Below are 13,281 nucleotides of genomic sequence, written 5' to 3' on the forward strand. Positions count from 1 at the left end.
GTCTTGCTTGCCCCGGGTCTCGTGCCACCGCCCACCCCCTAACTTGTATCCACATCAAATGACGCTGCAGGGTCATGTCACGTGACCCGCAGCGTAATTTGACGCGTGTGACGTCACATGGCCCCGCGAGTTGCCATGGCAATGCATCACACAGTCGGCTGAAGTGGTGTAAGTGGAGTGTTGCAGGGGCCTCACACGATCCCCTGGCATTTAATTTAAATGCCTTGGGGAAGAGCGCGAGGCCTCTGCAACCGCCCGTGCCGCCCCAGAAAAATCTCCCGCCCCCCAGTTTGCGCACCGCTGCTCTAAAGAGTCTATCTCCATTCCCATGATTTGACTAGGGTTTAGAACAGTGACACTGAACATCATTGCTTATATTCAATAAAGTATATACTGTACTGAGCAGACTATACTGTATAAGAGCTTTCATAATTTACTATTACTGCATAATAATACGGACATCTATTCATCCACACCAGATTTTTTGAAATGCTCACAATATCATATAATCTACTATATATTGCTCAGTATATAGAAATTCTATATTGACCCAAAAAGGGCTATACTTCATAGCACTATCTGCTGCTACCCATTTACTCCATCAGATAAGATCTCTCCTGTCTGCACCTTATTCATGAGGATTACATGGTGCACAGGTTTCCAGTCTCTGCGTGACACCACGTATAGTGGGGATCTGGGATTGTAGGGAGGGTTGGTGTTTACTGTGCTCCTCACCATACGGTGGGCACTTCAGTGGCTCAGTTTCCCTCCTTCATTTATTACCCCTCCCCCCAGCCTGTATGCATGTCTGCACCAACATATGGGATTTGATTATTCATGTGAATACACAGCTCTTCTGTCCCACTTCATCCAATGAATTTTTCAAGGATTTCATTGTGCCAGCATTAATTGTGTTTGGGGTTCACATCCCATTTTTTCTACTCTACAAGATAGATCCTTGGCTAATTTAGGACTAAAGCCCAGGTTTATACTCACTTGGACCATTATAATTACACATTACCTACGTCTATATACTATAAATAAGACACCACACTCTACTAATTACCCTTGGTAAAATCACATTTTTAATCGTGCTATTCACTGTATGTATTATTATTCACTTATTCTGTTTTATTTAATATTTTGACTATATTTTAGTATATACCCAATAAAAGTTAATTAACTAAATCATCACTACTAATTAATTGTATATGAGAGTACAGCAAACAGAGACCTGTTTCTTTTTGTTATCAATTCATATATATTCCTGTTTTGCACCTCAATTACGAATACTGTGAACTCAATATATGCTGAGCTAGAAGAGTCTTTAGAATCTGCAGTTTTCCACCTGCATACTAAATGTTTTTTTCATCCTTTATTACAAAACAAATTAAGAACACTTCAAAAAAAGTAGTCCCATTTTAAATGTAAATTAAGGTAAGCATTCTGTATATTTGTATATGCTCGTTATATCAATATTGTGTTGTATTTTTGCCTTTGGGGTCATATGCACCATTCAATGCTATATTGAATATTTTTTATGCACTATCCATAACATGCTCTGCTTACTTCTCAAACATAGAGGCATAACACTGTCACTCCTCTCTGAGTTACAGTGTGTGTGTATATATATATATATATATATATATATATATATATATATATATATATATATATATATATATGAACAACAAGAAAAGAAAGCGCCCGATCCTAGTGCAACATGAAAAATACACTTTTAATAAAAATAGATTAGGTCCAACATAAATGCACTCACAAACAAAAAATCAATAAAAGCATGTAATGAGTATACTCATTCGCCTCCGTGTGCTGCTATGGCTCCGTTGGTGTATGCTCTCTCTCAAGTAGGATGTCAGCTGCTTCTGCCGTCTTTACTGAGTGCAGGAACTGTGCATGCCTCTGGAGCCGTGACCCGGAAGTGTAACAGTCTCTTTGGTAAACCGGATGCCAGGATCGTGGATGTTTGTCCCCGTGCAATGTAATAACGGGCGAGGTACTAAGTCCTTTTAAAGTCCACACCAGGAGATTATCCTGTACCTGTACCTTCGCTGGCTAGCCGCTCTCGTAGAGAATAGGGCCCCGGTCTTCCCGCAGCCATCTAGTGGAGATCGCTACTGGGGCTCTAACCCGGAAGTGATGGCGTGCCCTCTAGCCAAACCGGATGTGTTTTAGCGAATGTATAGCCCCGCTGTTACCTACAGAGAACCGGCACGTTCCAAATGTCCTGGCCGTGTCCAGGCACAGCAGACAAAGTATAAAAGGCTGCGAATGAATACTATAAAAAAAAAACAGATTTTATTATAGTATTCATTCGCAGCCTTTTATACTTTGTCTGCTGTGCCTGGACACGGCCAGGACATTTGGAACGTGCCGGTTCTCTGTAGGTAACAGCAGGGCTATACATTCGCTAAAACACATCCGGTTTGGCTAGAGGGCACGCCATCACTTCCGGGTTAGAGCCCCAGTAGCGATCTCCACTAGATGGTTGCAGGAAGACCGGGGCCCTATTCTCTACGAGAGCGGCTAGCCAGCGAAGGTACAGGTACAGGATAATCTCCTGGTGTGGACTTTAAAAGGACTTAGTACCTCGCCCGTTATTACATTGCACGGGGACAAACATCCACGATCCTGGCATCCGGTTTACCAAAGAGACTGTTACACTTCCGGGTCACGGCTCCAGAGGCATGCACAGTTCCTGCACTCAGTAAAGACGGCAGAAGCAGCTGACATCCTACTTGAGAGAGAGCATACACCAACGGAGCCATAGCAGCACACGGAGGCGAATGAGTATACTCATTACATGCTTTTATTGATTTTTTGTTTGTGAGTGCATTTATGTTGGACCTAATCTATTTTTATTAAAAGTGTATTTTTCATGTTGCACTAGGATCGGCGCTTTCTTTTCTTGTTGTTCACAGATTTATGGGAGGTCGTTGGTCCTTGTGGAGAGCTGCCAGATCCTATTTTTGAGCCCCTTTTTTCATATTTACATTTTTATATTTTTTAAAAATATTTTTTTTTTTTAATTTTTTTTTTTTTTTTTAAATTTTTTTGCATTTTTTTTTATTTTTTTTATTTTTTCATATTTATTTTTATCATTAAACAATCATTTGCTTTTCATATTTATACCACTATTATATATGTATTCTTAAGTATGCTTTATGGGTCTCAACTATTTTAGCTTTAATATACATTGGTCTAGAATCACATACATTTTTTATAGCATGTTCAGTGAATACCAGTATTAATTCAGCTATTGAAATTATATTCATTTAATGTATAGTCGATCATTTATGCTAATCTACAGTGCTTACTAGTACTTATACACTTATATCATTAGTACCTGTTGAGCGCAGTCATCTTTCTGTGTATATATATATATATATATATATATATATATATATATATATACCGTAAATTGTCCCCAAGGGCCTCATTTCTTGTCCAATAAACCCCTCTCAGTTGATTATTTTCTGGGATTATACTGATTTTAGAATAAATTAAAGTTTGTTCTGAAATACTATATTTTCCTTCTTAGGAGATATTTCAAACTTGGAAATAAAACTCCATATTTTCAAAACTTGTATACAGGCATACCCCGGTTTAAGTAAACTCACTTTAAGGACACTCGCGAGTAAGTACATCTCGCTCAATAGGCAAACGGCAGCTCGCGCATGCGCCTGTCAGCACGTCCTGAACAGCAATACCGGCTCCCTACCTGTACCGAAGCTGTGCGCAAGCGGGGAGACTATAGAGCCTGTTACAAATGCGCTATTTACATCAGTTATGCACGTATATGACGATTGCAGTACAGTACATGCATCGATAAGTGGAAAAAAGGTAGTGCTTCACTTTAAGTACATTTTCGCTTTACATACATGCTCCGGTCCCATTGCGTACGTTAAATCGGGGTATGCCTGTAGTTCATAGAATGTATCAATAATTGTGTTTCTCTCATCAAAATTATTGTTGCTAAAATTACAACTTGGAAGTAGCATTGGTGTATACATTTATACAGTCATTATATACATTGTTGTCTGCCCAGAAATAAGTAACAAAAGAGAATACCATGAAACCCTCTGTTATATTTGCCCCAGTAGACAGCACAAGTTTGCATTTTGAAAAATGATATAACATATAACAATTATTTCTATTATCATTGGTGAATCAACCCTATGATGCCAGTCAATGTGTTTGGTTAATGGTCTAATATTGATGATCATTATGAGATGCTTCCATCAAAGTCTACAGAATGAGGAACACAGATACAGTATGCGGACCTTTGGTAGCTGGATATAAAGAGGGGTAACAATTATTGCTTAAGATCAGTATCATCCCTGCAACTTCCAGAGGACTTCCTTGATTCAAAATACTGACTAGATTACAAATTAACATTTGTGCAATATAATCAGACTACTGTGCTTCAAACGACTACCTTGGACACAGAAACACTTATTGTAGATTTGTTCTTTACTCTAGGCAGGGGAGGATTACCATGAAAAAATAGAGGTGTATGCCAAGCACACAGGTTATAAGTGAAACGTCTGTGTGTTTTGACACTTTCAAAAGTGTTTCATGCCATAAATATCATAAACATGAAAGTACAATTTGATTGATACAATACAGTGAATTTTGATTGTGAAGGCGAGTGTTCGGCACATACCCATTATATGTGTGTGTGTGTGTGTGTGTGTGTGTGTATATATATAAAAAATCTTTTTTCTACTGAGTGTGCTGCAGATTTCCTGTTTTTTGTGTGTGTATATATATATATTTATTTATATAACACACACATATATAGAAATAATATAGAGAGAGATAGTGTGTGTGTTACAGTATATAAATATATATACACAAAAAACAGGAAATCTGCAACACACTCAGTAGAGAAAAGATAATTTAATATAGATAAATCATCAGGCAATCAAACATGCTCCAGAGCAACGTAAGTTTCAGACCATAAGGTCCTTTCTCAAGCTCTAATCAGTAATGAAGCAGGGACAGAATATATAGGAGGGATACACAAAAAAGTGCCAAAACAGTAATGATCAAAGTACAAGCAGCTGTGTGATTAATGCTGCTTGTCAGAGTGCAAGCACAAGGCATGCGCAATAGCTACAAGCCTACACACACTACCCTAGATGTTAATATCACATAATGCCATAGTTCTACACATTTCTACTCACTCATACCCAAAACACTGGTTGTACAGGCTTCTATGTGTTAATCCTTGCACCTCTCAGGGTACCGATCGCGTACAATCAAAGGGGGGAGACCCACTGGCGTTCTCAACAGCCAGCGTTGCTAGGGTGAGCCCTGCGCATGCGCAGAGCTCAAACTATGATTGGTGGGGGGACGGGGGACGGGAGGGGACCCAGTAGAATGAAGTCAAACACTGCCGAAATGAGTAAACAGAGAGTGGTATATTAGCAACCACCTCTGGTGTCCCCCATAGACATAAGTCATGGAAATAAATACTCCTAGCATTTGACAGGTCACCCTAGCCCAGCACCTATGTGTTCCAAACTACCTAAACAAATGCTCTAATGCATATGCTAAAAGAGCCCTTTAAAAAAGGGCAATAATGAAACATAACAGACTAAGTTCTAGTCATGCATCAATGTTAAATAGTCCAGTCCCGGGAGGTTACCAACGCATTTTCCAAACAGAGGCAATTATCATCAACAGTATCGGTAAAGATATAGACAAGAGGTTCAAAAATTACCATGTAGAGTCCTTCAAACACACACGAAAATATAAGAGAAGCCCAATTATAAGGTCATGTGAACAACCCAGGATAGAACGAGTGCACATCGCAAGTGCATGGACTAGAAGGAAGCAAAAAAGGTAACGGTAAGAACACAAAGGGGGGACAACGTACTAAACACTGCTCTCCCATGATGCATCGCACCAAAAAGTACCAACACATGCATCCCGAGACTGAACAGAGTCCATTCCTCAGAAACCTGCCAGGTCATAGTCACGATTCGTGTATCCAGAAGGATTCTCGCTTTTTAAGGATAAACACCCTATTACCCCCACGTCTCGTTTCAAGACATGGTCTATAACTTGTACCCGTAACTGGTTAATGCTGTGCCCAGCTCGTAAAAAATGGCTGATCTTGTACCGACATCTGATCATGGATTTTTGTTGGCTCACCCTCTCCTTCAGCTTTCGCATGGTCTCGCCAACATAAGCCATGCCGCAGGGGCACTTAATAAGATAAACCACAAAGTCGGTGTTACATGTGGTATAATGTTTCATGTGGTACTGCCGTCCTGTTTGTGGATGCGTGAATGTTGGGCCTTTTTGAATGTTCCCGCATTGTGCACATGCTAGACTTGGAAAAGTTCCGTTGACAGGTGTGCCTAAGAATCTTGATGTAGATATTTTCTGCTCGAACAGTAGAGTCCCTGATGGTTGGTGCCCTCCTGTAGGACATCAAAGGTGGTGCTGTTAGTATTCTGCCAAGTTTTGCATCTGTTTCAATGAGATACCAAACTTACGAATGAGACGGCTGATGTCTCCACTAGCTATGTATATATATATATATATGTGGTTATGTGTGTGTGTGTGTGTGTGTGTGTGGTTGTGTGTGTGTGTGTGTGTGTGTGTATGTCGTCATACCAGACAGGGCCATGGACTGGCCTGGACAATGGTTTCCATTGCCCCCCACCCCCAGAGACTCCCCCTCTATCTATCACCCCCTGCATCTCCCATCACCCCCCTGCATCTCCCATCACCCCCCCTGCATCTCCCATCACCCCCTGCACATCGCGCATCAGTCACCCCCTCCTGGACATCGCGTATCAATCACCCCCCTCCAGCACATGCGCATAAATCACCCCCCCCTCCTGCACATCGCGCATCAATCACCGCCCTCTGCACATCACGCACGCACCTTCTGTACCCTGCCTTCAAGTCTCTGAACTTTTGCTATGGGGGCGGGGCCTACACAGGAGGCCGCCCCCAAACAGCGGAGATTGACCTGCTGCAGGGGGGGTGGGGGAGACCTGGGGCCCGGTACCCATGCGCAGAGCTGTCTGCCCCTGGGCAGCTGGAGCCCGACCAGAGGTCAGGTAACTACCAGCGCCAGCCTGTACTGTGCTCCGGAGGGAGGGGGCATATTTATATATATGTAAGTTAACGCGGCAAGCGCCGCCCGCTCAGCGCTAGCGGGGAAGCAGCCTAAATGTGATGGAGGTCCACAACTACTTGCAAAGCAATGCAAGAATACATCTGACCTCCCTTTTTTTTTTTTTTAACAGGCCCTGTACGTCTTGTGGGGCAGCCAGTATAAGGCTCTTTGAACGCCTCCTAAAGATTTTTGCCTGGGGAGAAATGATACTGTGGTCTTGCGTTTACTTTGTCTTGTACCACATACTGTACAAAAAGTTTTCTTTTTGGAACAGTGATGGTTTCATAGTAGGCAGTTGCTGAAAAAGGAGTATGCTGGAAGGCCCACTTACCTGGAAGCATAGCTAAATAGATTAGGTAATGCAACTACTGTATAAAAGTACTCTCTGATGAGAATCTTTGCCTGTTTATTCTGTACCTGAACAGAAAGAGGATATGATTTATGCTACAATTGTGTAAAGTATCTTAGATCAAACATCCTTGTTTTGTATTACAAACAATTACCTCTGTTTGTGCTGTTTAAGCAGTCCTTTTTCTTACATCTCTTTGGGATTGCGCGGGTGCCAGAGTTTCGCTCATGCTTAGTCTTTTCTTTCTTTTTTTGGACACAAGTCAAACTTCAATGTAAGGCAGATTTAGCAGAGCACTGTCAATCTGGTAGGCTCAAGGACTATTCATTCCTGCCAAGCTTTCATTATTTAAATTGCTCAGCATTCCAGACCTCTTTAATCCAAGAGGTCCCCATGGCCTCGATTCAAAACAGCTACATGCCAAAGACACTGAAATGTTACTTCTGTTTTGTACAACCTTTCTTAGACGACATCAGGCGAAGATGTGCGAGACTTCACTAAGGTGCTGAAGAACAAGTTCCGGTCCAAGAAATACTATGACAAGCACCCCAGATTAGGCTATTTACCGGTGCAGACGCTGCTTGAAGGAGATAACATGGAGACGTAAGTCAGCTACTAGTACTGCAAGCTATTTAGTGTACCCTTTACAGAACACTAGATCACACCTAATGTCTTTGTAAGTTCTCCCCACTTGCCATTTAGATTGTAAGCGCTTTGGCGCTGGACTCCTTTTCCTATTGTTTTGTCTAAAGTACTTATTCCCATTGTGTTATAATATTATGTCACGTATTGTAAAGCGCAATGTACCTGAATGGCGCTATATAAATAAAGATATACATACATACAAAGGTGGCTGAACATTAGGATTTGAAAGCAATCCACGTTCAACAACATTTCATCACCAGTAGGTAGTTAAGATTGTAAGTGTAGCCAGGTACCCCTTGGCTACTAATTTCCCTGCCTAACACATAAGCCCTGGTACCAGGGCAGACAGTGTTAGGGTTAAATCTATGCCCTTCTGCAGTAAACAGCTCCCTAGAGAGACAGGGTGTGTGTGCCTAAGGCCTGAGTACTACCCACACCAGGGCTAAGACCTGGGACCCTCCCTGGTAACAAAAAGGAGCTGCAGCCCAAATTCAGTGTTCTCTGTCTCTCTCACTCCTCAGTGAGAGAGGTGTGTTCTAACCTTCCCCCTCTGGTGGGGAGAGGTGTGTTATTCTGTGCTGATCCATGGACCTGGTTTCAGGCCTTCCCTCCCGCATGTTTTCTGGCATGGACTGCACCTATCTCTGATAGGCCCTGTTGGAATGGAGGCGCTGTACCAAAGATGAGCTACAGATCCAAATGCCTGCCCTGTCTATCCCCAACTAACACCGGCGGACACTCCAAATCCTGTAAGCCTAAGGCCGCGTCCATGGATAGTGCTTGCGGGCGGAGGCGCGCTTGCGCTCGGCACTGAGCCCCTACAGCCGCAATGAGAGCGGCTTTAGTAGGGGCTCGCCTACGCTTCCGCAAGCGCGCGGAAGCGTAGGTCTTAGGAAAATGTAACATTTTCGCGCTTGCAAGAGCGCAGGGCCGGTCACGTGAGCGGTTCGCCCAATGAGGGCGAACAAGCTCCGTGACGTCACTGGCCCGCCCGCCGACACGCCCCTGACACGCCCCCGGACGGCGCGCTGTCTAAGGCCAGGGAAAGCACCCGCTTTCCCTCAGCCTCAGCGCGCCTCCGCCCGCAAGCAGTATCCATGGACGAAGCCTTACAAGTGAGCAGTACTACACCGGTAACCAGAACCGACTCTCCATTAGGGTGGGGGAAAAGGGTTACATAAGTATAAGATTGTATTGTATTTTGTACGTCATGTACAACATGACTGGAGGAGGTTGTTACAATACCTTGTTCCAATAGTAGCCACATTTTGTTCATTTAACATTGTCATTTATAAATATGAAGCACAAATATGCCTATGCGATGCTGTCAAATGTACGTGGTGCTTCTACTATCAAAGTTTGTTACACATCTGCTCAGCTTTATCAATCCTAGCAGGGCATTGACTACCAGGTAACTTTCCAAGCATGATCTTGTCCACACATTATTTGAAATTACTTGTGAAAAGTATTTATACTACCTCAGCTCTTTGGATCAAACCACAGGCACGGAACTTGGAGCTATGACCATACTGTAGATGTTAGATTTAGTATTTGATACAAAATTAAATGCAAATTGCACAAGAGCCCTGTAAATAATTTCTTCTGCTCGACATTACCTGATCGCATGGCTGGTATACATAATTTCTCACTGATTACTCTTGTCCTCAAACATTTCCTTGTTAGAGTTTTGATAGAGAGAAGCCACTTCCAGCTGTCGTTCTTGCCGTCACTTTTAGTCACAGTACCTGTTGGGTAACACATCATACAGCCATGCTTTTGAAGATCATATTGCATGGCATGAGCTATTGGAAGACCTGAAACACGTTGCAGTGGTAGAAATTTACATAGGATTTAATTATAGGTAATCAATGAATAAATATTGCGGAAACACAAATGAGTTCAATTGAACCTATTCACTCCCATTATTGTACGTTTCCCTTTACAACTTATATCACTTACATGTTTTATTTTAAATACCACTGTAAAATGAAGGGGATTGGCATTATTATGAAACAGGTTACGTTTAATAATAAATTGCTCTAGGAAAGCTCTTAGGATAGAGAATTATTTTTAAGAGGTATTTCATTGTTTTATATGTATAAGTGTGTAAGTGAATATAGTGCATGTACATTAAGTTGTTGGCCTAATTAAAAAAAATAGTATTTTCATTTTAAGTTACAGCCCTTCTTGTACAATAGATTACAATTATCCAGATATTTGTAATGGTACTAAATGTCTAGGTTGATTTCTAGAACTGAACAGTACAACTAAACGTCTAGACATTAATGTCAATTTTTTTTTCTGTCCTACATGGCTCTCTCTTCTTTGCTATTATTATTTCCTGGTAAAAAAAAATGGTCCTTTGACCTGCCTTCAAGCTCCATGAAATCTCATTGCAAGTCCTGACACTTAAACAGTTTATTAGTGAAAATGTTTATTATGACAGTCTCACTGCACAACCTTTTGACTTGAATGTAAGAAACATGACAAATGTTTTGCTCTATTGGTGCAGTACTGTCTAGTCCATAAGAAACTGACCAGGCAACTTGCACTGGAGCTTTTGCTGTTTCAACTCCTTTTCCAGCCTCTTGGGAGAGGGAAATTGGATGGGCTTTTGGTTTTTCTGCTCTCGCTTTCACTATATTAAAGGTTTTTCTTTCGTGGTTCCCTCCTTCTCTTGCAGCCCTATAACGCTCATCAGCATGTGGCCTGACCAATATGAGTGAGTATTTTGGCAATCTTTGTCCCCATTCTTCCCACTAGCTAATTTTCCTTCTCTGGGGTCACGTCTCCTAACCTGTTATTTGTATACATAAAAGTTATACATTTACTGTATATATACACGGTCATTTCCCCCCCGGCTGCAGTAATTTATGTATAGCTAATGGTGTATTTTCATTTCTAGCCCTTTACACAACCCTGAACTTTTTGATGATGACACACATTCCAGGATAGAGCAGTATGCCAGCAGGTAAGCAATAAGCACAAATCTAACACAATCAGCCTTCGCTTGCAGAGAAGCTGCTAATATAGCTGACATATGTCGGGGAAAAAATACTTGTTTTCATAGTCATGTAAATCAACAGCATTTTTCTAATGCACTAACTCGTTTTAACCATGTGTGTTGTATGTTTACAGTTAGTGTGGGGCCGCTTGTGTATAAAAACAGTCATTGTAACCGTTGCACTGGAAAGGTTTCTTTGTTTGCCGCTTTTCTAAGCTACCAGACCTTCCAATGATCAACAACATGTATTTACCTCTAGAACTAGAGTTTATTCCTGTGCAAGGCAGTCACTTGGGCCCGTGTTGTTGAAAATGTGCAAGTTGCAGGTTCTGAGCTCAGCATTTGGGAAAGGAGTCTTTGATCTAAATGTGATTGTACATTGACGAGTTGTCTTCCCGACAACATTGTCATCGCCTATTCCGTTTGATTAAGAGAAGTGAAAGGAAGGCGATGCAGACACATAATGCCACCGTGTTCAGCAAAAACTCAGCCCGCACCTTATTAACATATTTATAACAAAGTAACCTGATTTCGTTTTTTTCTGATCTCCGCACAACTTTAGAAGAAGTTTACTTCAAAGTACAAACTGTTACTAAAACTGCATCCAGCGCCTCGGAATATTTTATTTCTGCGAAATGAAATTGAAGGTGCAAGTTCCTTTAGAAATGCTTTGATGATAAACGCACATCAAAGCACTTGAACAAATATGAAGCTCCTTTTTTTAATTGCAAATGAAATCTCATGCATTTTTTCAGTAAATGGCAAACCAATATTTCCTTGGAGACACAACGGCAAACATGTTAGGCAATAAAATAAATATACAAAAATGAATCCCTGTTGACTTGTGAAAATGCCACAATTGAAAATAAATAGAATATTATTTAGTTGTCCTTAAACTATTTTGTCAAATTTTCCCCCTAAGGTAATAATATATATATTTTTCTACTTGCAAACTTTTAATTTAGGGCCCAGCAAAAAGTATGAATCCTTACTGCTGCATTATTCTATTTTATTAATACGTAATATTTGCACCATTGTGAAATTCTCAAGTTTTCTATTTTCAATAAATATTCTACTGTAAATAATTTCCAGAATTAAAAAAAAAATCCCCCTGTAAATATCCCAGTAGTTGCTTTTTTACTTCACCCTAATCATTGCAACTGCATAATGATCTTCTACTTAGTTAGACAGGTGCTAACAAAAGCAACATTTATTTATTTATAAAAATGTTTTACCAAGAAGTAATACATTGAGAGTTACCTCTCGTTTTCAAGTATGTCCTGGGCACAGAGTTCTGATGACAGATACAAGATTACAAATACATGGTTACTTTAGGTGAATAGAATTATGCATTATATATAAAGATATTGCATGAACAGTTAAAGATAAAATAAGTTATAGGTGTATGTAACAGTTACAGACCACATTCAAATGCGAGACAACTTTAATTTTGAAAGAACTTAGACTGGTGGCGGCTTTGAGAGTCTCAGGTAGATTGTTCCAGTTGTGGGGTGCACAGTTTGTACAGTTCAGTTTTCAGACCTGACTTTATATCCTGTGTTATTGCATAAAGGATCATTCATGTATGAAATTTTGTGTTATGTTGCCGATTTGTACTCTATATTTAATCATTTGAGTGCCGGAGGGGCCGTGGCACCAGAAGTGACACATGATCACATGATCGCTCTGTCATTGGTGACAGCACGGAAGAAAAACCAGCAGGGCATTGAGGATGTAGCTACTACACGTCATTAGGGCGTCAGACCATTTGACGTAGTAGTTACGTCTATAGGGAACCCAAATGGTTAACTGTGTCCCTGAGTAGTGATTTCTTTGAAGAAATGTTACATGCAAGCTTGGCTCAAGCTTTAAGGATTAATCTGTAGCACTGAATGTCATGGATCAATAGCCACAATTAGCACTAGATTTAATTAACTTTCACACTGTCCCACATGCATGATGGACTTCTGGTCAAGACTGTAGTATGCTCTGTCAATTTTTGCCTATTTTTTTTTTTTATGTCATAAGCTGATAGTTTGGAGCTAATTTGTGTTATCATGATTTCAAGTGAAATACATTGGTTTCAGGAACCCGAAAGAACAATGTGTTTCACAGAAATGGCAT

At 40.8% G+C, this 13,281-nt stretch overlaps 1 protein-coding gene across 10 annotated transcripts in view; it reads left to right on the forward strand.

Moving 5' to 3' along the window:
- Positions 1–13,281, forward strand: part of UTRN (utrophin) — a 678,467-nt gene that overhangs the window by 642,556 nt on the left and 22,630 nt on the right. For 8 of the 10 annotated variants that reach the window (XM_075596593.1, XM_075596597.1, XM_075596594.1 and 5 more), the window contains 3 exons: positions 7,975–8,111; positions 10,837–10,875; positions 11,059–11,124. In XM_075596593.1, coding sequence (XP_075452708.1) covers positions 7,975–8,111; positions 10,837–10,875; positions 11,059–11,124 — 242 coding nt within the window. The remainder of the gene's footprint in view (positions 1–7,974; positions 8,112–10,836; positions 10,876–11,058; positions 11,125–13,281) is intronic. The other 2 variants (XM_075596595.1, XM_075596598.1) reach the window with 1 other exon arrangement.

This window comes from Ascaphus truei, chromosome 4 (assembly GCF_040206685.1).
Source record: "Ascaphus truei isolate aAscTru1 chromosome 4, aAscTru1.hap1, whole genome shotgun sequence".
Taxonomy (NCBI): Eukaryota; Metazoa; Chordata; class Amphibia; order Anura; family Ascaphidae; genus Ascaphus; species Ascaphus truei.